At 41.1% G+C, this 27,029-nt stretch overlaps 1 protein-coding gene and 1 long non-coding RNA gene across 3 annotated transcripts; both read right to left on the bottom strand.

Annotated features, from left to right (window-relative positions):
* On the bottom strand, window positions 1,050-18,288 carry LBR (lamin B receptor). Of its 2 annotated transcripts, none has more exons than XM_021391292.1 (14): window positions 18,144-18,288; window positions 14,073-14,253; window positions 12,781-12,969; window positions 11,740-11,823; window positions 11,122-11,299; window positions 10,363-10,559; window positions 9,541-9,595; window positions 7,492-7,686; window positions 6,166-6,269; window positions 5,667-5,792; window positions 5,396-5,564; window positions 4,822-4,902; window positions 4,596-4,718; window positions 1,050-3,506 (listed from the first exon to the last, which is right to left on the bottom strand). In XM_021391292.1, the coding sequence occupies exons 2-14, from the start codon at window positions 14,235-14,237 to the stop codon at window positions 3,346-3,348; spliced, it is 1,827 nt and encodes a 608-aa protein (XP_021246967.1). In that variant the 5' UTR covers window positions 14,238-14,253; window positions 18,144-18,288; the 3' UTR covers window positions 1,050-3,345. The 2 variants fall into 2 exon arrangements, with proteins under 2 accessions (XP_021246967.1, XP_021246966.1); XM_021391291.1 differs by lacking the exon at window positions 18,144-18,288 and adding an exon at window positions 17,580-17,687.
* Window positions 22,740-26,166, bottom strand: LOC110397087. The gene is made up of 2 exons (XR_002437532.1): window positions 24,961-26,166; window positions 22,740-22,842 (listed from the first exon to the last, which is right to left on the bottom strand). It is a non-coding gene; the product is annotated as an uncharacterized LOC110397087 (long non-coding RNA).

Here is a 27,029-nt window from a genome sequence, read left to right as displayed (position 1 = left end):
CTACACAGAACAAGTACGAAATAGAAACTTAAAACTGCATTTTAAGAAATCTAAAAGTGTTGTACATTTTGGTTTATATGCAGACAGGGCACAGTGTTGTCCATTAGCGCTGGAAGAACCCTTCCTTCAGGGAGGCTTCATTCCCCAAACCTGCCTTCACTCCACTGAAGTAAGAACTGTGCTTCGGAGATGGTTTGCAGGGAGTTGTCTTGGATAATGAGCCACTCTAAACAAGCATTTGCATTACCTACAGTAAGTAAATTTCCAGAGGCAAAACTGTAACTGTTCCTTACCTCTCTATTCCCCTTTGACCAGATTTGTTCACATCAGGACAACTTACTTAACATTAATTTCCTGGGTGGTACCTTAGGCTCTATTAATTTTGCTTTTGTATTAACACAAATTCTGCATTAGCCTTGTTTACTTTACTGGACACCCTCACAGACCACAGTACTGGCACTTACAAGTTAGTTAACAGCCAACCTAGGAAGCAAGCAAGATAAAGTCACGGGTCACAACATCACAGAGCAGAGCGCAGGCACCTGACAGTTCTAAGACAAGGTTTTTAATGCAGAGTACTTCAGCGGAATCACCCTGATGGCCAATTCAGCTCTACCACACCACTCTCTCATTCCCTCTCCTCAAAGGAACGAAGGGAGAAAACAGAATGAAAAAGGCTCAAGGGTTGAGATAACAACAGGCTAACTTACCATCATGGGCTAAAGAGGCTGAGCAGAGGGAGATTAATGAACTTAACTGCCTTTGACTAACAGATGAGAGCAGTGAGAAACGAAAAGCAAACTAAACACCATTTCCCCTACCCCCACCCTCTTCTATCTCCTGCCCCCCAAAAGGTATAGGGGAATGAGGCATATCTGTCCCTAATGCTTCACTTCCTTCTTCCATGATCTTACAGCACTCAGCCCACAACCATTAATGAGAAAGGAACTCTGGCAAACAGCTGTCCTTACTTAATAAAATGAATCAATGTGAAATCTTACCACACCGCACCTTCAACTGGCAAAAAAATAAATAAATAATGCACTACATAATTTTAAGCAAGAGCTTTATTTTAGCTTATATGCTTGTTTGTATTAAAAACAATTACTTCAAAATCAAATTCACATCAAATTCAACATGTAAAAGAAACTGAAGTTATCAGCCAAGACCCCTTTCTGAAAGGAAAGGGTCTGAATTACGGTTTAATAATCTTGTGTGGGAAACAGATAAAACTGGGATGGCAGTAGCAACTCAGAGCTTAAGGGCTGGGGAGTTATACTGTCCCCAGCTTCAGTATACTTTAAAACACCAGCTGCAAGCCGGTGCAGTTGAACAATTCCTATTCCTACTAATCCAATAAGCAATCATTTAAAAAAAAAAAAAAAAAAGCATTAAAAAAGCCCAGTTTAATCTGCTGCTTCACACAAGAGATTGCTCTTCAGTGTTGTTACAGGCACTGCTATTTGTCCCAGAAATCAGAATACTTGTCCTAACACATGTTCCTTACAACACCAAAATACAGATTTTCTGAGGACGCTCACAATCAAGCCCAGCAAGCTACATTATATACACTTTACATGTACAATTATCATTAAAAATGCATGTGTACAAAATAGAGGGTTTTTAATTAAAAACAGAAACCCCATCGCATGCTAGATTTCAATTACAGCAATATTTAAAAAGAACTGAACATGATTAACCAATTGCAACGTTCTCATTTGTTTGTTAGTAATCTTCCTGCAAGCAACTGCAGCCGTACTTGCAATTCCCTCCCTGCTACATTCAAAACTCTAATAAGCTTTGGGGAGAATTTGTGCTATAAACCTCACATAGGAAGTATGTGAAAAGTTAACCCTTGTGAAGATGGAATTAAATGCTAGCTCTAGTTAGTTAATGCAAGATTATTTCAGTAAAATATAAAATTACTCTACTTATGAAGCAAAATACTTACTTAAGTGGCATCTGATTTACAGCCAGTTAGACAAAGAATACAACTAACGCCTAGAACACATACATTAGTTAGAAATTCAATTATATACAAAAATATATTAGAACGTGGCTGAGTTTAACCACAGGCTCATGTAAAAAATGTTGGTTTAAATAGCAGTAGCAAAAAAATAGCTATTATCTCTATCTGCAACAGTACAAAAGGCAAAACCTGCATATGAGGTAGCAATGCCAAATTGGAAAAAAAAAAAATAAAACCAAAAAACACACTTTGGACAGAGGAGCACTTACCACATTTTCATAGCATATCTGTCAATACAAATATTTAAATGAACACTTCAATTGTTTTGAGAATTAATACATTAATTTACAAAAAATCTTTATTAAATGAACGTTTTAAAAAATTACCGGAAATGGATTTAGTTAAAAATTTCTCCTGTTCCTAAAAAAGCGGCTTTTCAAATCCAAACACTGTACAGCAAAAAACTTGGAAGCTTTATTATACACACTCAGGAAATGCTATGGTACATTAAGACATATTTTACAAAGATCAGAATAAGCCCACTGTGGTCATTTCATTCTTTTCTGTCAAATATGCACACGCTGCACCTTTTGCTACCCCTGTGCTCACTGCTAAGATGCTAGATTAGAATTCACCACTCCTACAGCTCTGCCCGCAGCTGGAAGGAGCTTTTGTATCATCTACCTTCAGGGGTCTGAGCCCCCGCAGGGGGTCTGGGGCACTGCCAGGGCTGCTCGAGCATCCCTCCTGCCTCAGGAATAGGGAAGTAGGACGGAGGGGATATTTGTGCCCTCCTTCCCATTCATCCATCCCTCCAGCAGGCACAGGTCAGGAGGGGCCGTTCAGAACCCTCCTGCCCAAAAATCCCACTACCCAGAGCAGGGCCACAGGGCAACAGCACAGAGAGCGTGGGCCCTCCCAGGGGCTGAATCCTCCGCTTGCAGCTCTGCTGCCCAGAGCCTCTGCTCTCTGCATTCAGACAGGTCAGTCAGACATCTGAAGTTAGATGGTACAAGTAACACCAAAAAAAATTAACTGGATGGAACTCCTGTATTTATTGTATTAAGAAAATAATATACTTTACATCACAGTGCTTAATTAATGCAATAAAAAAAATGTAAACTCAGAATTCTAGATAAAATTTAACTTGAAAAATTAGGGCTCCAAGACTTTTTAAAATTCACAATTTTTTTTTTTAAATTGAGGTCATAGACAGTCAGTTCACATAACTCATAAGTATTTAAGATTACTTGTAAATACTCGTCGAAGCACTCCATCGTTTGGTCACATTTAATTTTTAAAGCCTAGATAACAAAAAGACCAAGTGCAAAGGTAAGAGGTATATTTTAATTTGCAAATCAGGGATATGGAGTGCACTAGTAGATGTAAGGAAATATGCGGTATGGTACACGCTGACAATACCTTTCCCATGCCAAACCATATTTTTTCTTACAATGGTGTTCATCACGAGCTTCTCGATGAACAAGCAAGCAGATGAAATAAATCACATAGAAATATGGCAAGATGTGATTAAAACCTGTAAAACCAAGTGAGAAAGATCAACTCTAATACATGAAAAAATTCTGAAAAATTTTAGCTGTTAACGACATGTGGTGACGTGAGCTTGTTAGGGACTGAAGCACCTTTTTCTCATCAAATATTCAACAGGATAGTGCATGTATTACGTGACGTGTTTATGTCTAAATAGGAACACCCCTTTATCCTCCCCAAATAAGCTTTATATTCAGTCTCAAATCCCACCAACTTCACTCTGTGTATACAAACCTGGCACATGTTTAAGATCTTTGGCTATCAAAACCACAGAAATGTTTAAGTCTCTACAGCTCTGAGCTGCCCCACAAACTACACAGGGATTTCTGTTTCAAGCGTGGATGGTAACTACCTTTGCTCAGAGTGCAGTACTTACCTGATTGCCTCCCACTCCTGCCATGCAGCTACCAACAGAGGATTCAAGTTCCTCATTTTTAGGCAGGAATCCTCTTCCAAGATACTGTCTACAAGTGTTTATGCTAACCACCACTGCCTACTTTCAATTTAAAATCCAGAATCCCTGGACGTACACCTCAACTCCTGCTCTCTGCTGATACTCAGGGCCTTAACCACTTGGCCAAAGACCCACTCTGCCACAATTCCCTGTGTCCCACAGCCTGCAGAAACCAAACAGTGCCATGGGGTTGAGTAGCCCTGCCTCAGAACATTTGTCATGCTCATTTGTGTGCCTGAATCAAAAGGAAACTTCTTCAGGCAAGAGAGGAGCCTAAAGCCATTTTTCTAACTTGCCTGAATTTTCCAACTTCTTAGGAACAACCTTTGAAAACACTACAGCACAGGCAGTAGCCTTAAAATGAAAAAGAACTTGTTAGCAAACAAGTCCCATTATCACTGCATGACAAAGTGTCAGTAGTAAATACCAAGCCTATGTTAAGATACAAAGGATAAGATCTAAGAGAAAAAAGGTGTCACATCAAGCTTGCAACTCAGAAATTTGCCATTAATTTAATTAAAGCTTTTATCACCTCACTTATCACTTTACATTTCAAACTCAGTCAGATGCCCAAATGTACAACCATTTTAAATAGAATCTCCTTTTCATTCAGGAACTTACCACAGGGTAGGGACCACGCAAGTGCCATGATGATATCACCAAGGTAATTGGGGTGACGAACAAACCCCCACCAACCTGTGACAAGAAGTCCTTTTCCAGTTGCAGTGGGTATGACTTTCAGATCTGTGAATGGAGCATTGCAGTCAATACAACAATAGAAACGTGCACGTCATGAGTCCCAAGAGACACTGTAAAGCAATTGAATAAATAAAAAAAATGCACTTACAGGACAATTTGGGATCTGCTGGATTCCTTCGGAAATTGTTTTTCTGAGAATTTGCACTGCGGAATATGTAATACCCAATACCTGAAAATAAATATTATTTATTTTGCACTTTCAGTATTTTCCACTGCTTTGTGTCCTTCAACAAAAGCTCTCACATGCTCCTTCTCACTCTTACCGCACTGAAATCAGTTCTTTTCCAAGGAAAAGACACTCTCTGGTTCCCAGAGCTCTAACAAGCCAGAGATGCTACTGGAGAACTGTCACATATGCTCTTACATGTTAATGACTAACTTTTAAGATTTTGGAGAAGCTGTACTTTCACATCTGACTTCACATTTGTAAGTGACTTACAGTTTATTTACGTAGCACTAAGTCTGAAATCCAAGTAAAGTGATGTGTCACAGCTGATAGCTCTACTAGCAGCCCAGTACTTTGAGGTGCCTATTCTATAGACCCAGTGCCTATTTCGTAAACTGACTGACTCACTGCAAGTACACAACATTAAACCACACAATGATCTGAAGAGACTACTATATTGTTACTGTTACTGGTAGTAACAATTACTCTAACTTACAGTTCAGAATAGTAATTGCAGCTGCAGCGGGCCAGGAAATCTCAATAGGGTGTCCAACTAAATAGAAGGCCTGCAGACTGTAGACAAATGGAACCCACACCAAATCTCCAAAGGCTAGCATGAATCCAAATCCATCATGGGTAATATCCATTGTAGTCAAAACAGCTTCCTAGAAACAAGGAAGGAATTTAGAATTTACAAAGCTTCATTATTTAAACAATGTTGTTAGAAATAGTTTCAGATTAATACAGATCTGAAGACCGTATCGTACCTCATTCCAAAGGGCATCCACCACATACAGAAGCTGAAAGCTGTTCACGAGTATCATTGACAGCGATGGCATGCTTTGATTATGTATCTTCATCTCAGCCAGGAGCATTGCCAAGTTTATAACAACCTAGTTAAAAATATATTTAATTATAAATTTTCCTTGAACAAGTATTTTTTTTTTCTATTATGCTATAGAGCATTTTAATAAGAATGGTTTTGACTGATATTTAAGTTTAAAAACAATCCTGTTTCACGCACAAGTTCGTACTAACGACTTTTCTGAAGCTGTAGCCTCAGCATATTAATGCTTTCAGAGGGGTTTTCACTCCCCACAAAGCAAACAAGCTACGATGTAGGAGTTGTCCTACGGTAAGTAAAAAATGATCACTAAGAATTCATTAACATAACACTGTATTTTCTTTCTCTGTTTTTGAATACTTATTGTATTGTTAGCATCAGTCACGGAAGAAAACGTAAAGTAGCTCAGCTTATTGACTTACCCAGCCAATTAATCCTGGACGTAACTCACAGAAATATTTGAGGTCAAAACTGCCAATACGAGGGTTTAATTCATGTCCAGTAAAAAAGTCATAAACAAGATAACCTGCAAGATGAGACACATTCCTTGTCAGTACTATTATTCCTATCATTCGTCACTACATTCCCTATAAGGCACTTGCTACTCCCTATTGAAATTCTCTCATTATAAATGAAAAAGCATTAAGTTTGGGGGGGGAAAAAAAAAAAAAAGAGAGAGAATATATGCAAAATACGAAGCAAAACCTAACTGGTTTGTATTTTAAGACATCCAAATATTTTAGCTACTAGAAGGACTAAACACTGCAAAAGTTACTGTAGTTTTCTCTTTGACTTTGTTCCTTTTTTTCAGCTTTATCCCAAAGCTCTCATCATGGCTTCCATGAACACGACGATCTTATACTAAGTAATTCCACTTCTCCCCCTACTTCTTTAATCTTCTCTGCGAGTAAGAACTCCTTTAGCAATGCCAAGAACCCAACCATCAAAGGAGATGGCCAAGAAGGAAATGCCTTGACTTCTAGATAGCCTGTGCTGAGGTAGCAACTAAAAAGCAGTGTGCAGAACAGCTGCAGAATGTTACCGTGCCACTTAAAGACTTGAACTGCATTAAAGAAAAAAATATTTATAATCATATTATTTCCCTTCACACACACACGTTGCACTGACAAAAGAACTAAGGATATCTGAACACTTCATTTCAACACACTAAACATTCTGTCTGTAAACTCCCTAAGTTACTCTCTGATCCTTTTATAAGCACGTTTAACGTTTAGTGCTGACTTCTTCTCAATATCCACTGTCCTACAAAGACATGCATATAACTGACAATTTCCAGATTTGCAGTTTGATGAACTGCCTTTTAAAAAACCAACTAACCAGATATACAAACGTGCAGTAAAAGAAAAGATACCTTTGAAATGCTGTGTTTTCTTAGTTTTATTTTATCTTGTCCTTCTTTTCCTCTTAAGTTAACTGCGTTTATCTTAACCCCTGAGTTTTCTTCCAACTTGCCCTCCCACCCTACTGGAGGAATACAACCCTACCGGCTGCTTGGCATTTAGCTCCCTACTGGGGTTTAACCTATGCAAGATAACCCAAACAGAACATTAAGCATTTTTACAGAATCTGTGTGTGAACAAAAAATGCCATTCAACTTGCAACATTACTTTCACATTTGGAGAAAAGCCAAGGTATTATAACAACCTGCCTTAAATCTAACCTAATTCATAAACATGAAACTGTAGCAAACAACTGTAAGTAAATTACCCAAAATAATTATTACTCACCAGAATTTCCACCTGGTGCTAGGTCTTCCTCAGGTGCCTTCAAGGACCGGATATACAAATAAATGCTCAATGCCATAGAAAAAGCTGCAGCTGACACTGCAAACTGCAAGAAGTGATCGTACAAATAATGAAGTTCGAACTGGAAATACAGTAAGGTTCCAATAGCTGCAGCAGTCAAAACAAAAGCATAAAACCCTAAAGGATGTAGAAGAAAAACATATTAGCTAAAACATAAGCATCATTCTTAGGACCTACCCAGTCCAGCCTTCTCGCACTTTCACTTCCAAGATTTAGTACTGATCCATACTTCCATAATTTGTTCCACATCCCACGCTCTTGACTTCAAATTTCTGGGGCACCACAGTGTGCCTATAGCATTCCATCTGTGTTCTCACATATCCTTTGCTCCTTTTCAAAAAATTAAAAGGCGGAATGCTCTGAGCAGTCCTTAACTTTTACAACATAGGATTCCATTTCAAATCCTACTGTAACGGGACAATGCCACTACTACTGGACAACGGCATGAGGTCACAAAAATCTACTGTGTGTCAGCTCAAGAGACATTGTCTTCTCCAGGTATTTATTTATCTTCATATTATCTTATGCCTTGATACAGCTACCAGTAATTAAAGCATTAAAATAATTGTCAAGTCAAAATTTGAACACAAAAGTTTAGTACTTTGAGAATACAAAATCACGGACAGTAGAGTGATGCACAAATAAAAGGAGGCAGCTGCATAGAGATATTCTGTAAGTACTTTCTACCAACACTTTCACAGAATTGCAGACTGGGTGAGGATGGCAGTGACCTCTGGAGGACAACTCGTCCAGTCCATCTCCTCAGCAAAGCCTCTGAGATCAGCTTGCCCAGCACCACAGCCAGATAACTTCTGAAGATCCCCAAAGATGGAAATCCCTCCACTTCTCAGGCAACTTGTGTCAATGCTCAGTCATTCTCACAATAAAGAAGCATTTCCTGATGTTCAAGCAAAATGTCCTGTCTTTCAGTGCCTTCTGCGTGTTGCCCTGTCACTAATCATCTTGCTCTTCTCAAGGAGTTTTTCAAAGTTGCCTTGAGAATAAGCCTTTGAAGCAGCAAGAGAATGGCTTTTTGGAACCATCCAAACCACATGGCTTCCTTCCTTCCTTTACTAAAAACTGAAAAATACATGCAGGGCTATGCCACTACTACAGACAGAAGTCAAAAAACAAAAGTCTTCAGGCACCAAAATATGATCCACTGCTTCTGCACCATGTAATTCATTCTGCTTCTGTGGTTTGCAGCCCTATTCCATCTTAAAATGTGACTTAAAATGGTGCATCTTCAAGACTATGACAAATCTCCCTCCTCGTTCTGTTCATGTAATATCTGAATTCATTTTTCACCAGGCAGTGCCTAATCAATCATATAGGTAGTCTGGAATACTTGTGAGGCATCAAACTACATTTCCCTATTTAAGCCTGGAAAGTAGGACTGCTAAATTGTGCTAAACCATACTCTAATCTTAGATGAGAAACTTGCCATACTCATCGGAAGTAAAATGAGAGCTGAACAGAAACTCAGAACTGTTCTTTGGCGGGTGAGGAAAACAAATTAACTACTACAATACACATTTATTATTCCGTAAATCAGAGGCATGCACGAAGATGACCTAGACTCATGAGGTAACACCTCTTCAGGTCAATCCCGAACATCTCCTTTGGAGGAACAGTCCTCATTACATGAACATCACTAACAACTCTGACAGGCAACGGCCTATTTAGCAATTATGCAATGAACGTGACAGGTGTCACTAATCACAAACGGATGGCAGACAAGGTGCCATATACTATTCTATTGTCTTCCTCTTGGGGCAGATAGTTCCTGATCATTTTGAACCCTCTTGCTCCAAGAAAAAGCGCATCACGCTTTATGATAAATGTACAACAGATATCTAGTCTAACTAGAGAGTGCAACCTTCTTCATTGGTTATCCTTAATTCGTGTTCTGAGTACCACAAATCTGGAAGGCGTACTGAGCTTCTGCATGTGCAATTGCAACGCGCTTACCATTGATCCGGTACTGCAGCTTCCTTCCATTTGAAAGAGGCAGCCCTTCCACGACCTAGGAAGTAGAAAGTATTATTGTTTCAATGAAGCACTGGAAGGGGAAGAAAAATCTGGGATGTCTCCAGCACAAAGACATTCGACCAATCTAACCAGCTGGACACACTGAAATCTGAAGATCATACTTTGTTCTCGAAAGCACACCTTGGATATCAAAAGGAAAAGGCTAGCGGTTTAAAACAAAACATTTTTTAAAAGCCCTTCATTTCCTAACCAGCATCAAGAAAACAGAACAGAAGCTTCACTAATGTTAAATACGTAACAACTGAACAGTTTGATTGACTGACTAATTCTAGTATTCTTTCAGAACCTGACAGTATCCCCCAAGTCACAAATAGAGTAAAAGAGACCATTTACCTGATAATACGGCTAGGATAAATAGTAGCAACTCCCCAGAAATGAAAGTTGCATTGTAAAACAAGGAGTATCTTTTCTACTGGTTATCAGTAGAACACTGGGTATCAAACAGTCTTCGGGTTTAAAAGTCAGATATCTTAAATTCTTCTAGATTTCTATTAAGCAAATGTTACCCATACTTTGATTTGAACTCCTACATTGTGCTTTCTGTCTTTTACACTGTAGGACTACGAAACGCACTGCCATTAAATTCTTAACAAACTGTGTTACTTTAAGCTTACAAAAATGAGCAGTAACCAAAGGAATTAATTTACTTTCAACATCACTGCACTACAAACATACCCTGCCTTTCAGTCTAACCCACAAATTAATTACCCACAAAGACCCAGCTGCTACTGACCAGCTTACCTTTCCAATTGGCAGTAAGTAAAAGAGAGCTTGAAAGAAAAACCACAGAAGAAAGACACCAAACACTTTAGCTTCCCAAAGACTTTCAAGTGCTGGGAGAGGAGGAGGGAAATTCATAAGGCTGGGGTCATCTTGTTTGCACATCAGCAGTAAGTACAATACAGTAGCAGGCAGGAAAAACATCAGCATGAAGGTCCCTGCAAACAGACACCATGCAATATTAGAAGATAAACATGGAAAATTAAAAACTCATTTCATTACCACTAATAAATCTTGATCAGTAGGAAATATTATCTATCCGTGCAGCAAAACAGCAGCAGTCTCCCAGTCACATCACAAGATACAGAGACATTCCTCTCACTCCCACAGGGGGTAGTGAAGCAAACTAAAGGACTGCATCTACTACATCCCTTTAAAACTGCTCAAAAAACTGTATAAAGAATACTTGAGTTTTGAGTTGGAAGTACCTAGCTCTTGAAAGCATAAAAGTTTTGCTAGTTATTTCCAACTAAAATTTAAGCAATATTTAAATTTCACTGTGCAAGACCTCCACTTTATTTCACAAGAGAACCACACGCAATAGGGTTTTTCTTTGGCTTCTGCCAACATCACTACAGACCGCTCGAAGCACCATCGTGGTTCTGGAGTCCACAAGTAGGATCCAGAAACAGGAAAAATAATTATTCACAAGAGCACAGTCAATAATTAAAAAAATGTAAACTTCTCATTTTCAAATGTTACCAAAATGTGTGCACATACCAAATCTTCCACCAAATTCTAGCTCCTTTGTTTTTGGTGATGCTTTCTCAGTAGTTTTTATTGTCTCAAAAATCTTTCTCTCTGAATAGATCTCTTCTTTTTTCTTTTCTTCTCTTCTTGAACGCAAGCCGTACTGGTCAAGCACACGCTCTACTTCCAGGTCTGGTTTCAACTTTTGCTGATAATGAAGAAAAAACATTTAGAAAGAAAATACAAAATCCTAGTAATTTTAATTTATTTTACTCTGATAGTTTAGGACATTATTCACAGTAAAAAAAAAACCACCAACAACAATATGCGTGTTCTACTTCTGCACAGAACTTAAACTTATACATTTGAATGAAGAGTCTCCAAAAACCAGCAGACCACAAGTAACAAGTGAAGGTCTGATGGGAAAACAAACAAGAAAAATCTGTCACACAGCTCTAATCAGTTCTCTACCTTCTGGCAACATCCTCTCCCCTGAACTCACACCAGCTAAACAGTAAATTTATTTAATATGTTGCATTCTACTTTCTCCTTGATTACTGTATTGCCTGTTTCTAGTGATTTCTGAGAAAGCTAAGGGAGAACTCAACATAAACCTAAGACATACAACAATGTCCTCTGTTGTCATACCTCCAAGAGTTTGCTGGATGTGTCATTTCTTTCTGTACTGTCAGGTTCACCATTGTACCTTCTGGTGTTGTTCTCACTTGGTTTCTGGTTAAAAGAAGCATAGTTTTATCTTTCTGAAAATAGTACCTCCATTATGTGTAAGTATACAATGAATAACTAAAAACACTAGCAGTCTAGTTTATTCCAACTGCAGTTGCTCTGGCTTTCTCTGCATGAAAATAAGTGGGTTCAAAACCCTAAGTATGGACAGTTTCAGCTCACAAAGAAGGGTGGAAAACCCATTCAAAATAGGAAAAAGCAACTTATTTTTTCCTGATTAAACAGTGAAATTAAGAGGTAACATGGGAACTATTCTGTTTTTAACTCATCAGTAGGAAGTGCCAAGTACAAAGCACGTGCATATTTAGTAATTCTATTTGTGAAAGCAGAGGAAATTTCAGTGTCCTATACATGACACTGCTCTGCAGGACTGTGAAAGTTTGGTTTTCTATTAACCAGCATTCTAAGAAATAAATTTTCTTCAAAAAACAAACAAAAAAACCCCTACACCCAACAGATCGATCCTACTCCTCAATTAAAAGCCGGGAGAAGAACATCAAAAATATTTTAACCTTTTGTCCAAAGTGCAATTGCTGGCTACAGACTACTTAAAATGAGCATATGGTCATTGGTCACACAGCTAAAAGCAGTTCACTGCAAAACAGAAAGCACAGTAATTTCCCAGTGCCAAAGGATGCTTTCAGCAGAAGTAATTTACTAAACTAAGCCCACATATTTAATTTGAGAACTTCACAGCATCACCACATTCAAACAGAACATAAAATACATTTCAATAATCTCTCAAATTGGCAAGCTACAAAGCCTATCCTCTACGGAGTAAGGCGTTTCAGTGATGCATTTTTTGCAGCTAATTATGCTGCTCAGGGAACATGAAGTACAACTGGCTCTTCCAATACCAACCCCAGTATACATTAAAAAAAAAAAAAAAAAAAAAACCCAGACCAAAAAGTTGCAACCAAAACCGAACAAACAAAGCAATACCAGTAGAGCTAGACTGGTTTCCTGAATGATTTTCTTTTTGTCATCTTTATGCTCCCTGCTATGGGAAGAAGAGCGACGTCTGCCTTTTGCTGGCCGACCAGGAGATCTGGATCGAGATCTGCTTGTACTTCTTCTGGAAGGAGAACTTGAAGAAGACTGGCTTTTCCTGTGCTTGAATGATGACTGTGACTAACAGAGAGAGGAGAAGAAAGCAATATCTTACCTTCAACATTCAAAAAAACAGCTTTAGAAAATCTGTGTTTTCTGTGACAATGTCTCTGACACACAGTTTTGCACAACTGCCTCCTATTTCTTTGCTGATGCTGTAAGAAGGTTGTTAACAAAAAGCAATTACAGCATATTCATTTTGCAGGTAACACCCAAATAATCCTGTCCTGAGTTCAACTGAAGACAATTCCTCCCAAAGCTACAGAAATCAGGAAGCTACCACTGTGAGCACCAAGCTCATAAGCCTAACATCCTCTTAAGCCTCTGCATAAGGCTTAGAAGAAAGCCTACCACTTCATTTACTTGGCTTTATCTGTACATCTGGCATGTCAAGATGCAATGATTTGCATAAGGCAACATAGCTCATATCAACATATAAAAAAAATCAGCTAAATCATTAAATTTGACATTAAAATTGGCACCATAAAATTTCCCTGGAAGTATACATGTTAATTTCTCTGTGAAGGCTGCAACTCTAACCTTCCCATTCAAAATTTACACAACATGACTTTTATAAGGCACAAATGCTTTACTACAAAGGAAGGTAATTTTTCACCTTGAGTTAGCTGACCTCCCAGCACAAAGTAAACAAGCTAGACTTAAAGCAATGAACAAATGTCTGTAGTTCAAGGTTGAAACATTGTGTCCCAAAAAAAAAAAGCCAGTCATGTACGCCACCACTAAAAGGTAAAATACAGATCCCATAAATTAATATCAAGCCTCCAATTACCAGCTTTATATGCTACCCAAAAACGATTTTTTTATGAACAATCACACTATAGTGTTCCTGAAAGACAAGACTTCTTTTCTCCCTAAACATACCACTGCTTTTTCACCATAAAGAACACAATGGGGCCTCTCATTTTTAAATATGGTCATCATGCTGAATGTCTATTTGACACGTCAAACAGAAAAGAGCTATTACTTAGCACCAACCTTTGAAGGCAGTTAAGGAAAACTTGCAAAATGACTAACCATTTGTAAGATGCATCCTTACCTACATCACCAAAAAAATACCATCTTCTGTTAGAAATATTGCTATATACACACGAAGGCATACTCACCCTTATATCATTTTCCTTCAAAGCAAGTTCGGTACCATCTTTGTACTTCACAGTATAAAGATGAGTAGCATCATCATAACTTGTGACTTGCACTTCATAGTACAGGACGCTCCCTGGCCAACGACCCATCACCACCTCGCCATCAGCATACTTCCGGTTTGGCATTTTCCAGAAGCAACACCTAGAAAATAAATTAAAGAATAGATATGACAGCTAAATAGTAGGCTTGGATTTTCCCTACTATCTTTCCATATCGTTAAAGCTTCTCTGTTCCAGTCTGAAAGTAAACAACTCTTCATCTTAAATATTCAAAAAGCCAAGAAGTTTTTAATATTAAAAAGCTGAAAAATAATCACATATGTGATCATTTCTAAACATGAAAATAAAATGTGCCCCGTTTACTCAATACACATTTACTTGCCAAGGTTGCGTAGGGAAGCTGTGGTGCCCCATCCCTGCAGGCGCTCAAGGCCAGGTTGGATGGGGCCTGCGCAGCCTGAGTGGTGGGGGCAGCCCTGCCCACAGCTGGGGGTTGGAGCTGGGTGGGCTTTAACTGGACCTTCCAACTCGAACCTTTCTATGGTTCTATAATTTATGCATGCATATGTAGAATTTGTTATGCCGAACACTCAAATGCTAGAGAACACAAAAATTCAGGCTCCTGTCTGGGCTGACTGTTCTCTCTTCTTCTTCTCTTCTAGCACAAGGCACACATCTTTTGCATAGTGATGCAGGAGAAGCAATAGTACAGTATCAGAGCAACTGACTAATATCCTGGAAAACTGAATTTTATCCCTGTGAACATCAGAAGATTTACTTGATATTTGTAGAACATGGTTTAAGTGACTACTAGTCATGATCCACTACACCGAGGCACTGAGAAAGTCACAACTGCAACTGCAAGTTACACTTTTAAATTTAAAGCCCTGCATCGTACTTTGAAAAGAGCCTGGTATTAAGCCACTGCCATCTGAAAATAGGTAACCATAGTAAAAGATACTCCCATCACCTGAAGTTCTGACTCCGATCTCAACATACAGAGTGAGGGTATTTTAAAAGACTAAGGTAAAATGCACATAAACTTACATGTTGTCACTATTTGTATGAGATGAACACTGGAACTTGGAATAGGAAAAATCAGCAAGTTTTGTTTCAAAGCATTTTAACTTGTTTGCTGTAAATATGAAGCCGCACAAAAGGAGACTGAAACAAATGTTTAACTAGATCATTATACATTAACTAACCTGCAGCAAAAATTTAGGATCTTTGGCAAAAAGAAAAGAACTACTGTTAATATGCAATCACACCACCTAGCACAGTAAGGGACAAAGCCACATCAGGCTGTTCCATCAGCTTTAACTGGCATTTCCTGCTGCTGCTGTTACATTTTACAAGTGTAGTTCCCCAAGACAGAAAGACGAAAACAAAAACCTCAGCAAAATTGTCCTGTGTGGATTTTATTGCTAGTGTTGCTGCCTGCTTCAGAACAGAAGGATCTGGCCATTCTCTTTTCCGTATAACGTTTGAAGAAGTGAAAAGATTAAGCTTAATCATTTAATTTCACCAACACTTGCTAGTTAGGAAAATGACCACCTACACAATCTTAAGAGTTCTCCACTATGCCTGTAGGAACACACTTTTAGCTCATCTGTCTTTTACCTACATTTTCCTGTCCCAGTCTCTTGTTACTTTCTTATTCCTTAGGAATTTCAACTCATTCGAGCCTCTGTCCTTCTAGTTTAACCTCCCTCAAATCCACACTCCTGTTTCTAGGAACTCCATGAGACACCATTTCCATATTTCCATCTCAAATTCTTCTTCATTCTCTCCTTGCCCCCCTTCAATTCTCTAGGGGCTTTCTGCCTTTTCTGCTCTTCCTCACTGAACTACTTCCACTTCCTCCTCACCACCTCTAGGCTCCAGGTCCGACCCCAGCACCACACCCGTCTCCTTGTTCAGTTTGCTCACCCAGAAGTCACCTCTGTAAGAGAAGCATGCCAACTGCTGCTCTTCCCCAAGCCTCTCTCAGTTCCAGCTTCCTCCTCCTCTTCCAGACACAAAGCTCTGGACCTCTATATCAAGCCAAGCCACAGCTTTTATCAGATGTCCTAACCTGATCTACGCCCTCGCTGCTTCTGTAGCCCCTACATTTCAGCCTATTGTTTCTTCTCTCTATCTGGAACATCTCAAGCATCATCTGTAAACTCAGAGTCAGATTAGGACGCAGCTGCCAGATCCTAGAGCAAGGTTATGACGAATGGAACCCTTGGTGCTTAACTCATTTTTAAAAAAGCAAAACACACTTTCACAGTGTTCTTACCAAACATGTGCAGTTATTTTTCAAGGTAGACTGACCTTCACCTCCTCCAGCCTTGCCCTCAAATGGTGCAGAAGTTAGAAAATGTGGCTGAAGGACATGAAACTGAAAGTGTTATGTTATTATCCTGAGGTAGATGTCAGTGATACAGTCTAAAAAGTACATTTAAGGATGTAGAAGTATTATTTCATGATTTTAAAGCGATGAAGAGTATTAGTAATGGAAAGATCTCGTTTTCCCATTTTTCCTTTAATATTATAACTTCATAACAAGTCTTAAACACTAAAAAAACCTATCACTTGTTACTCTGTCAAAAAAACTACCACCTTCTTCTATACCAGTGTACCTCAGTGAGGGAGGCTTGCAATCCTCATTCCATATATCCCACTTTAAAAACCCTACACCTTTTAAAGGCAGCCTTCATCTGTTCAGATAACAAAAATCACTGCCAGCATTAAAAAAAAAAATGACAGAACACCTCAAAAATAAAACTACCAAAAAAAAAAAATCAGGCATCTTAGAAGTTACATTTTTAATTGCCATTCTTTCAAGCTCAACACAAATTCCTGCTAATTTTCAGTGTGGGCATCAGCCTACCATTCACTGCAGTCCTATGCAAACTGTTTACCTCAAAAGGGCTTCAAAATACATCTCCAAGTTACCTCAAAATGCAAATTATTTCATACAAGGAATGCTGCACTGTATGGATATATGGGTGCAAGTATCCTCAATTACTCCTCCTATGAAATTCATGGCATTTTGCAGAATTACGTATTTCTTTAAGGAACTTGAGATTTTAGGAGACATCTGAAAAGAATCCTGTCTTTTACGGCAAGCTGGAGACAATTAGTGAAGAACTCCCACAAATCTTAATGTTGTTGAGAGAAAGTGCTGACTCAACCATGACCTAAACAATCTGAGAAACACTGCAGACAAAGATATCATAGTACCACAGAATATCCTGCGTTCGAAGGGACCCACAAGGACCACTGAGACCAATGCTGGGCTCCACACAGCACCACCCAAACCCTATGGCTGAGGGCGCTGTCCAAATGCTCCTTGAAGTCACACTGGGGCCGTGCCCACTGCCCTGGGCAGCCATACATCCATTTCTGCTCTTCCTTAATGACGCTCTCACCAGGTATACGGAAAGGTACTGTACCCGAAAATAATAAATAAGGTGTAGTCACCTCATAAGAAATGGGGTGCACAGTTCTAAGAAAAAACCAAAAACACAAGGGTAACGAATCGCTTCCCTTCAGCCAGCGCTCCACCGGAAAGAGCGAGAGCTCACCGCGAGCTCCCCGTGGGCGGCCGCAGCGCGCCGCTGACAGGAAGGGAACAGCTCGATGGGCGGGGAAGCCGCACGCCCCGCCCTCGCGCTCTCCGGGCCCGGGCCTGGCGCGGGCCCCTGCCGCAGGGGAAGGGAAGGGAGGGGCCGCGCCGGAGGCAGGCCGCACCTCCAAGCGGCTCAGCCCCGGGGAACGGAGCGGCCGCGGTCTGAGCGCGGTGCTGGGGCGGGGCGGCCAGGCGCTGCGGCGGCCCGAACAAAGTGAGGCGCGCAGCCCCCTAGGCCCACCCCACGGGAAGGGCTCCGCGCGGCCGCCCGCCCGCCTACCCCTTAGCTGCCTCGGCGAGGCCTCGGCGGGGCCGCGGCCCGCCGACGGCGATTGGCCGGAGCGCTCCTCGGCGGGCAGGCCGCGGAGGGGGGTGTGTCCCGCCCGGTGCCGGCCACGGGGCCGCCGATCCCTTACCTGGCGCCCGCCCCCACCGGGCCGGGCAGGAGGCGCCTCCGCGGAGCGGCGGGACCCGGCCCCGAGCGCGGTGCTCCTCAGCCGCGGGAACAACCGCCCTGAGCGACGGTTAGGGCCGCGCGACGGTCCGACCCCCGGGCCCGCCCCTTCCCGGCGCCAAGCGCGCCGATTGGCCGGGAGGGGCGGTTTGAATCGCTGCTGGCCGCACGCCATTGGCTGCCGGGCGATGGCGCGGTCCTCAGGCCCGGCGCCGCGCCGCTGAGAGGAGGCCCGCCCCCTGACGGCGGCCGATAACGGGCAGGAAGAGCGGGGATTTAGGGCCGCGGCCGCCATGGCAGCGCCGGGCCCGCCTCAGGCCGCCTGCGCCGCGCAGAGGCCGCCGCGCCCCGTAAACAACAAGGGTTGGGGCGGCGGGAGCGCCGCGCTGAGGCGGGGATAGTGGGAGTGCTGCGAGCGTGGGGCTGAGGCGTGCCGAAGTACACGCGCTATCCCTTTAAAAATTAAAATAAATAAGAAGAAAGCGATGCGCTGCCCTTTTGAGGCAGTCTTTTCCTCAAAGGCCGTTCACGTTGGCGGCGTATTTTGAAGCAAGGAAACAGAAGCAACAGTTCAGAACACAGAACAAAAAGGTGGTGAAAAAGAGGAGGCGTGTGCGAGGGGTTTAAATAGGAAATATCTGCCCTGTGCCCGACATTTGGATCTTGGAAAATAGCACATACTTTATTCCTAAAGTACAGATAGTTTGGATATGTACCAAGTTTAAATGTCCTCCACACTGTTGTGACACAGGCTGACAGGACCTGTTCTGGCCTGGAAAAAAAAAACCAATAATGGCAAATTCCAGAAAGACAAGGCTGCCATTTTGCTACATGGAAGAGTGGCAGCACCATACACACACCACAACAATCTCAGATTAAAAAGCATAAAAAAGAAAAATACACACAAAACGGTAAATAGGGCCTCTAGTAACCATAAATTAGTCTTAAAATGATATTTATTCTGCCTAATTTGGCCTTGACCTTTTCATTTTTTTCAGTATTTTTTTATCCCTATTCAAAACAAAAAAGTTTTATAATCTTACAAATTCATGTCATTTTTTCATTTTATAGGGAAATAAGAAGCATCTAAGTGAGGTTAAAGTCTCAGTAAAAACTGAGCCGGGTTAAAGCACAGACCTAAATAAGTGTAGTCAGAATAAATTTGTTCTTTACCTGTGCGAAGGCAATCAGCTTTTATCTGACAGATATTTAATAGTTTGCTACACGAAAGAATGCAACTGAAGCTTCATTTCTGGCTGTAAATAATGATGGTTTTGGCACCAGCTAACTTTTTGTTTGTTTACTGTTGCACAGTTTACAATTATAACATTAAGAACTGCTTCCAGTAAACATCTTAATTACAGCAGCTAATACTTGGAACGAGTCTGCTTCATTCTGTTGGCAGAGGCCTACAATTAATATGCTTAAATATGAAGGTTTTCAGCCGTGATCTCATTTAGAGAACAAACATTCTCTCTGAGTAATGGTTTTCTTCTGGAATTGTTTATTGAACCTGGATGAGATAGCTGCTGGGCCATTAAGAACTGTTTATTATCAACAGGTTTGCTGGCAGGATTGAAATAATATTTTGGATATATGGATTGGACCGTCTCAGATCAACTGTTAAATGGAACAAATAAGAAACCGGTTAGACCATCATCAACAAAATGCTACCTCTGCACTGCTACAAAACTAGTTTTCTGTATCTGTACAAAGAACTCAGAAGCAGAGAAGTTTGCCCATCAACACAAAGCATCTTGATCTCACAACATAAAACTGACCAAGGGGTTCTCCAGCTTTTCATCTTAACAATGAACATTAAGCACTGGAATATCACATCTACCTGAAAACACCAAGACAACTCTGTTCCCTTCAGATTTTATTCCTTCAAAATTCAACCTTTTGATCTCTCTAGGAAACGCAAGAGGGATCTAAAAGGTTGTTGCTGCAGCTGGAGCACATCCTACGAAGGGTGTCTATCTGCCAGCCTCCCTTCCTCTGAGTGTCATCCCTGAAATACTCCTCAGCTGGAGGTGGGAAGAAGAATGGGGGCTTGTGAAGAAGCCATTCAAAGGGTCCCCTGAATTATTAACCAGGTTGTCGCTGCCTGTGATATTATGAATTACTGATATTACTGCATGTGCTGATAATTAATCTTAGTACCTCTGGCAGCTCCTAAGTGTATCTATTCTAAGTGCCATATGAAAACTCAGGGCCCACAGTAGAGGCCTCAACTAAGTCAAGTCCGTGGAACTAAATTCAGGTAGTATTCAAACCTGTCTGCTTTAATTAGTGATCTGTAAACACTTCTTGAAACAAAGTTTTACTATAAATCCTTTGATCTTTATTTTTCATTGCTAAATAATAGTGTTTACATGTACAATGCCTATCTTGCATTTTTTCATCTTGCACAAAAAAGAGTGTGTGGCTTACAAAATACATCCTATCTCCTAAGAGTTCTTATCCAAATTCAAAGAGCAAGGAATTAACAAAACTTTAAAAATATAGGTTTCAAAATACAGACCTATCTCGTTGCCAACCTAAGCAGGTTGAGAAACATTATGATAAATGCCTTCAGCAGAAGCTTCAGAGGTGGGTGGGGTAATTCGCTGCTATTTCCTCTCTTGATTAGCTCTTTGCTTCTGTGAAAGAAAACACACATAAGGCTCACTGTATTATTAAAAAAAACACCTTACTATAAAAACACATTTCTACAAATATACGTACTATATGCATAAATATTTATATTCATATATATATACATGCAGACATTATATATATGTGCATATATTATACAGACTATAGAATGCATATACATGCTATGTTTTCTCTTCTTCTCTAGTATTGTATATGATCAAAGTATCCTAGCCTGTCTTGTGAAAAGATCTCTACTATTTGCAATAGAGGAAGAAATCTCCCAGATGTCTGCTGCCATCATGACATGCATCTGAGTTCTGAATGTGTGCGCCGTACATTTTGGAAAAAAAAAAAGACTCCATTCTGTGCATTGTCAAAAAAATAAACAACTCTGCTGCTCAAACTGCTGTTGGAAAACTAAGGACGATCCACTTTTTTAAAGCTTTTGTGAAGATCATAGAATCATATATACGTAAAAAGATTAAGGAATATGAATGTGCACAGGCACTTTGGGGTTTGTTTTGATCAGTTTATGTTGATTGTGGAAGAAGTTTCTTGTTAGATATTAATTTATTGTACATCAAATTTGAACTTAAAACCATACAAAGGAATTGCACACTAACAAACAGTACAGATGGGGATAAATTAAGCTGAGCACTTGCATTCTGGGAAGTTTTGCAAAATGTTTATCTTCAGAAACAGCTTTTAAAAAATGTTCAAAACTATCAACAAGTGCTGTGCTCAGCAGTGAGGAGAGGGATACAGACACATGCAAACCAACACCAATTCTCTAAACAGGAGAAGCAGAGAAAAGCACATTGAAAGTTTGATCTCAGAAACTTCCTTTCTGTATTGTCTGTGGATTTATAAATAAGGTTCATTATTGGAGGGAAGTTAATGCAATTCTCGAAGCCATGAGATAAGGGTTTTGGCTACCGTGCCTTCTGTTGGGCTGCTTACCTTCCCATTTTTACAGCATGGCTGTTAAATTACTCCTGCAGTAAGCCTTCAAACAGTCCATTGCTGAAGGATTATGAAAAACACGTACTGCAGTATTTCCCAGTGTTTGTAAGGCATGCCAGAGCCACGCACATTGAAGAGTTGTAAATGTTTAAACAGAATGTGGTTTTAATTCTAGAATAAAGTAGAAAACTTAATTACTTTAGTAATAGTAATATTTTTAGTAATAGTAATATTTTTAAAGGTGCTCTTGGGTTCCAAGCCTCACAAGCAGATTCACAGAAGGCTTCTGGTTTTTCAGTCCACAGCCCCTAGTTTTCAGTAAGGCATCACAGAGCAGAGAGCAACTAGGATGCGAGGTAATGGCCTCAAGCTGCACCAGGGGAGGTTCAGGTTGGATATCAGGAAAAAACTTTTCTCTGAAAGAGCGTTGAGGCACTGGCACAGGCTGCCCAGGGAAGTGGTGGTGTCACTGTCCCTGGAGGTGTTCAAGGACTGTGAATGTGGCGCTGAGGGACATGGTTAGTGGGTATGGTGGGGGTGGGCTGGCAGTTGGACTCAATGACCTTAGTGGTCTTTTCCAACCTTAATTATTCTATGACTTCAGTAGATGCTGTAGTGACAGAAGTGACTTTCCTCGGGTTCTTGAGGGACAACCTTCCCTGGAGGAAGTGAGAAATTTGGCCTCGGTCCACAGTTATAGACCTTAACCTTGTTACATCCCAAAATCATTAAGGCCCTGCTGGTACAAGCTAACAAGTAGCATGACAGTCTGCAAAGCGGCTTGTGCTGAACTACGCAGGGATGGACACGGGGCTGCAGCCTGGGTCAGGCCAGGCAACAAGGACATTATACCCAAAGACAGTTTTCAAAGTCGTGTCAAAAATAGGCCATTATGTTTTTAATTGAATTTAAAAAGAGAAAGCATTCTACTTCTGAAGAGAAATACTTGAGCAGAATATTTGAGCACAGATGTCAAACAGTGGCTTTATTCAACATGGTGCTGATGTTCAGTCTCCTTTCTGTGGTGCTCCTACTTTCCTCATGCCTCTCACCATCTTATTCTGGAATAACAAACAAACAAAAAAAATTCAATCACTGCAACATGTAGGCCAAGCCAGAGACAAAAAATGAAGAAGTCAGCCTCGTGTATCTCACAGAAGGTGAGCTCCCACACCTTGGCTTTATGAGCTGCTATTGCTGCATATCTGCTCTCAATTAAATTGACTTCTTTGATTTAAACCTGTTCAACTAGTCGTGTTACTTTTTTAAATACAGTAATTTAATCATAATTAACTTTAAACATCAACAGCTATGTTTCTACTGGCATGCTAACGTATATACATGTACATAGGTTTTCCAGTCTGTGTTTCATCAGGTTGAAGTGTTTAAAGAGAAATGCTGGCAAGATGCAAACAAAAGAAAATATATGGGAGACTCATTCAAACGAGGCCACCCAAACTGTAAGGCCCACACGTGACATCTGGGCTCAGTTCACATTGTTTTAGTGTCTGCCACTGAAACTGCCCTATCAAGCTGGACAAAAACTGTTTCTAAAAACCAAGCTAACATAACATGTATAATATCACACAGCTGTAGGAAGCTGTATTTAATAAACATTAGAGCGGAGCTCAATGCATATAGGTCATCCTTCCCATACTCTCTTCAGTGCTCAGCTTCTAAGATCGTTATAACAATAACCACAGAAAGTTAGTTTCATTAGGAACAATTTCAGTAAATGAGTCAGAACCCCTCAGGGCTTGCCTACCCCTCCCTTGTTTTCATTAATCTTTCTTACATTCCCTCCCTACGCTTTAAAGACTGTATATCTGTCCTACTGCCATCACTTTCTATGGGGATCATTTATGACACACAAGTGGATTTCCAAATTCTGGCTAAGTGATCAGTGAGCAGCTAACCCCTGGGAAAGAAGTGATGAAATAACACGGTAAGTTACAGTGAAACTTGGAAACAGGTAAGAGATGACAATACTTGCAGTCTTCACAGTCTTCTCTTTTTGCCTGTTTTTTTTCTCTCTCCCCCTCCCCATTCTTCCCCAGTTCTGCCACTTGCAAGGCAGGCTGAGCCAAGCCCAGAACGTGACCCACAGAGGCAGAGATACTGCCACACTTCTCACTTAGACAAAGGAGAAAGAGTAGTTAGGCTGCTCTCCAGCCTAAACTATGCTAAGCAGTGAATTCATAATTAACTCTGGCATTTGGTAGACTGCTACTTTTCAGAGACTTCTTCTTTACGCTAAACATTAAAAGCGGAACCATCCCTGGCTGTCAGTGCATCAGCCACCTGCACCTACTGTGGATGTATATGCAGTGTTCATGTTGCCAAGAGCAGCCCTGGGCATTTCCAAGCCCTTCACCAGCCAACATTCTGAAGCAAAACATTTTAAAAAAATGGTTCAGACATTTAAAACAAACAAACAAACAAACAAACAAACAAAAAACAGAAAAAGATTTCTGTTACTACCAAAACCAACGCAATGTTTATTTGTTCTGGGCTGCTTAACCACATACACACAAAGGGAAACTACGCTTTGTTCTCAAAGATAGCGCAGTGCGGACATCAGTGCGCTGGCTGGGAGTCGTGGGGGCGGTTCAGCCCACAGATACTTCCCCCAGCCTGCTCTGAACCGCGCAGCCCTGGAGAGCTTTGGTGAGGATTGAAGGGCCAGAAGGAAATACAGCGTCAAATGCAAAACCAACCAAATAAACAACAACAACAAACACGGCGTTGAGCTGCGTGAAATCCAGGCTCCTCCCCGGAAAGGACAGCCCTAGCGGTGGAGCGCAGGCAGGAGCGGGCCAGCATTTTGCTGGTCACAGAGAGTGCAATCGTGACCTGAAAGCACCCTTCTCTGCACACACACAAAGCTGCTTCCTGCCCGGACATGCTTTGCATTGCTGCCAGCAATCGATATGACTCCATTTAGTTTGCTTTCCCTTCAGAATGGCTCTGGCTAACCTGTCCTGGACAGACCCTGCCCATCCAGCACCTGCCTGGGCTGGAGGATTCACAGACCTCAGCAGGGCATCTGACTTCCTTTGTTCTCTCCTCCTTTTCCATCAGCCATTTACAAAAACATTACTTGGATCACCTCTCCACAAGTTACGACCGACATGGGACCATCCTCATGGCGAAGCTGCAAAATGGCAGCTTGGACTCACCAAGCTCCCAGATGGAACAGCAGAGCAGCTGCCCGTGGCCAAAAAAAGCCATATAGCTGTCAGGCCAGGCTGAACAGACGCCAAGGGATTCTTACTGCATCCTTCAGCCTTGCTTCAGAGCCGGGGTTTTAAAGCATTTCCTCATTTGAAGTCTTTTTTTTCTCAGTGCAAACTCGGTGCCCTGACACAATAATACGTCTTTAAACAAGCCGTAGTCACTTCACAAAGGCTTGGGCAGGGGGTAGGGTGGAGCTGCAGAACCTTTCCCCTCAGGGTATCCAGAAACTCAACGCTCAGGGCACCGAAGCCAGTGTCGAACCACCCTCACTGCAGTCTCACCTTCCTTCCCCCTGCAGCCCTCATCTCACAAACATCTATTTCATGAACACACAACGCGTGGAGAAGCTTCTTGTATTACTTCAAAAAGAAAACCTCCAGAAAACATCTCTCTCCCCATGCTTTCCCTCCTACATACCAACTTTTAAATAAACAAACTGCATGGGTCACGAGCTGTAAGCTTGGCCAATCCACTGCTGATTTTGTCCTCATTTGAAATCAAGTTTTGCTTTCAAGTTCAAAATGAGTTGATTTTCTCTTCCTGCATGCAGCTGCCAGCAGCTTCGTGACCTTTCTCAAGTGCTGCAAGTTTCCTGTGAGAATTTCCTCTTCTTGAACTAACGAGAGCCTCCCAGTGCGCCTGTCTTATCCCCTAAGTTTCCTACACAAACGTTCACAAGTTTAAGACCAAAAAAAAGCAAAATCTTCAATTTGTTCAGCCTCATCGTACGATGAGGAGCAGGAGTCCTGCTTTGGGATTGCTTTCCTCGTCAGTCTCAATGGTGAGATGGGAATAAGCACAGGTAATTTCCAACAAAGTTCCTCTGCTAAATGAGAGCCCTTTTTGTCTTTGTGGATTTCAGCCTACTTACCCTATTTCTTCCACGTGTTTTTATTGTTAGCAGACATGCAAATCTGAGAGAGAACAGCAGTAGCAAGGTGCATGAAAATAGACAAGATACCACAGCCCCCAAAGGTCCAGAGGAACTGAGTCATAAACTATAGCAAAGTCATATGTGGCTTGGTAGTTGGCAAATGATGCCAAGCAAATTAGTGATTTTGACAGTAATTAACAGCTTGTGTTTATAAACATAAAGATGCTGTATATACAAGTACCTGAGACGTGTAAATATACATTTATTTATGCCACATATTGCACATCATTTGATTATGTAGTTGGTATAGATTAGTAATTGCATGCAGATGTGCACAATTATCATGTATTTAATCTATACTTATTGTATTTGCAATACATAAGTACATTATATATGTAATGTAAAGAAAACAATTCTAGAGTTAAATTGTACTTTGCAAAACTGGCTGAGCTTTCCCAGGAATTTTGGAAAGCAGCTTTTGCTTGCAATCTACACAATGCAATTCACATCTAGTGTACATCTTCACCCCATTCAGCACGTAAGATCTTTGCCTGTGAGCGTTTCCAGAAGCAACACGCCCATGCCCTGTTGTTTTGCTTCTCCAACAGGAAAACTCGTGCGCTGTGCATCCTCAGCAGCTGCCCTCATCACTGCAGTTCTGGGATACTTCCTTCAGGAGCCCTGCTTATTACAGCCATTTCTCCTAAGCTGCTGCCACTAGAACTGAATTTCGTCCTCAGGGTGTAAGTGCTTGGCTGCAGCAAGGGAAACCATGAGGGAATAGCAGCACTCTGCCATCCCCATAGCAGTGTGACAGCAGCAACACCACAAATGCTCTTCCAGCCCAAAGCGTCAGGTGGCTTTAACCTGGGATCATTCTCACAGTTCTACTACACGGCATACAGGGTCATGCCTGGAAAAATGGGAAGGGAGAATGCCTGGAAGATGCCCAAGTTAGAAACAGAAGACATTTTAATTTCACTAAAGCACAATCTGTTAGCTTTCAATAAAAATACTATTTCCAGAGCTGGTCTCAAGGAAGCCTCTGACACCAACATTGCGCCGAGCTGCCTCTGGCCATCAATTTATCATCTCAGGCATTGGCTTGCTGCAGGGAAACTAGGGAAAAAATGGGAG

The sequence above is a fragment of the Numida meleagris genome, chromosome 3 (genome assembly GCF_002078875.1).
Source record: "Numida meleagris isolate 19003 breed g44 Domestic line chromosome 3, NumMel1.0, whole genome shotgun sequence".
Taxonomy (NCBI): domain Eukaryota; kingdom Metazoa; phylum Chordata; class Aves; order Galliformes; family Numididae; genus Numida; species Numida meleagris.
The sequence above is the reverse complement of the archived record's forward strand: the minus strand, read 5'-3'. Positions and strand labels throughout refer to the sequence as shown.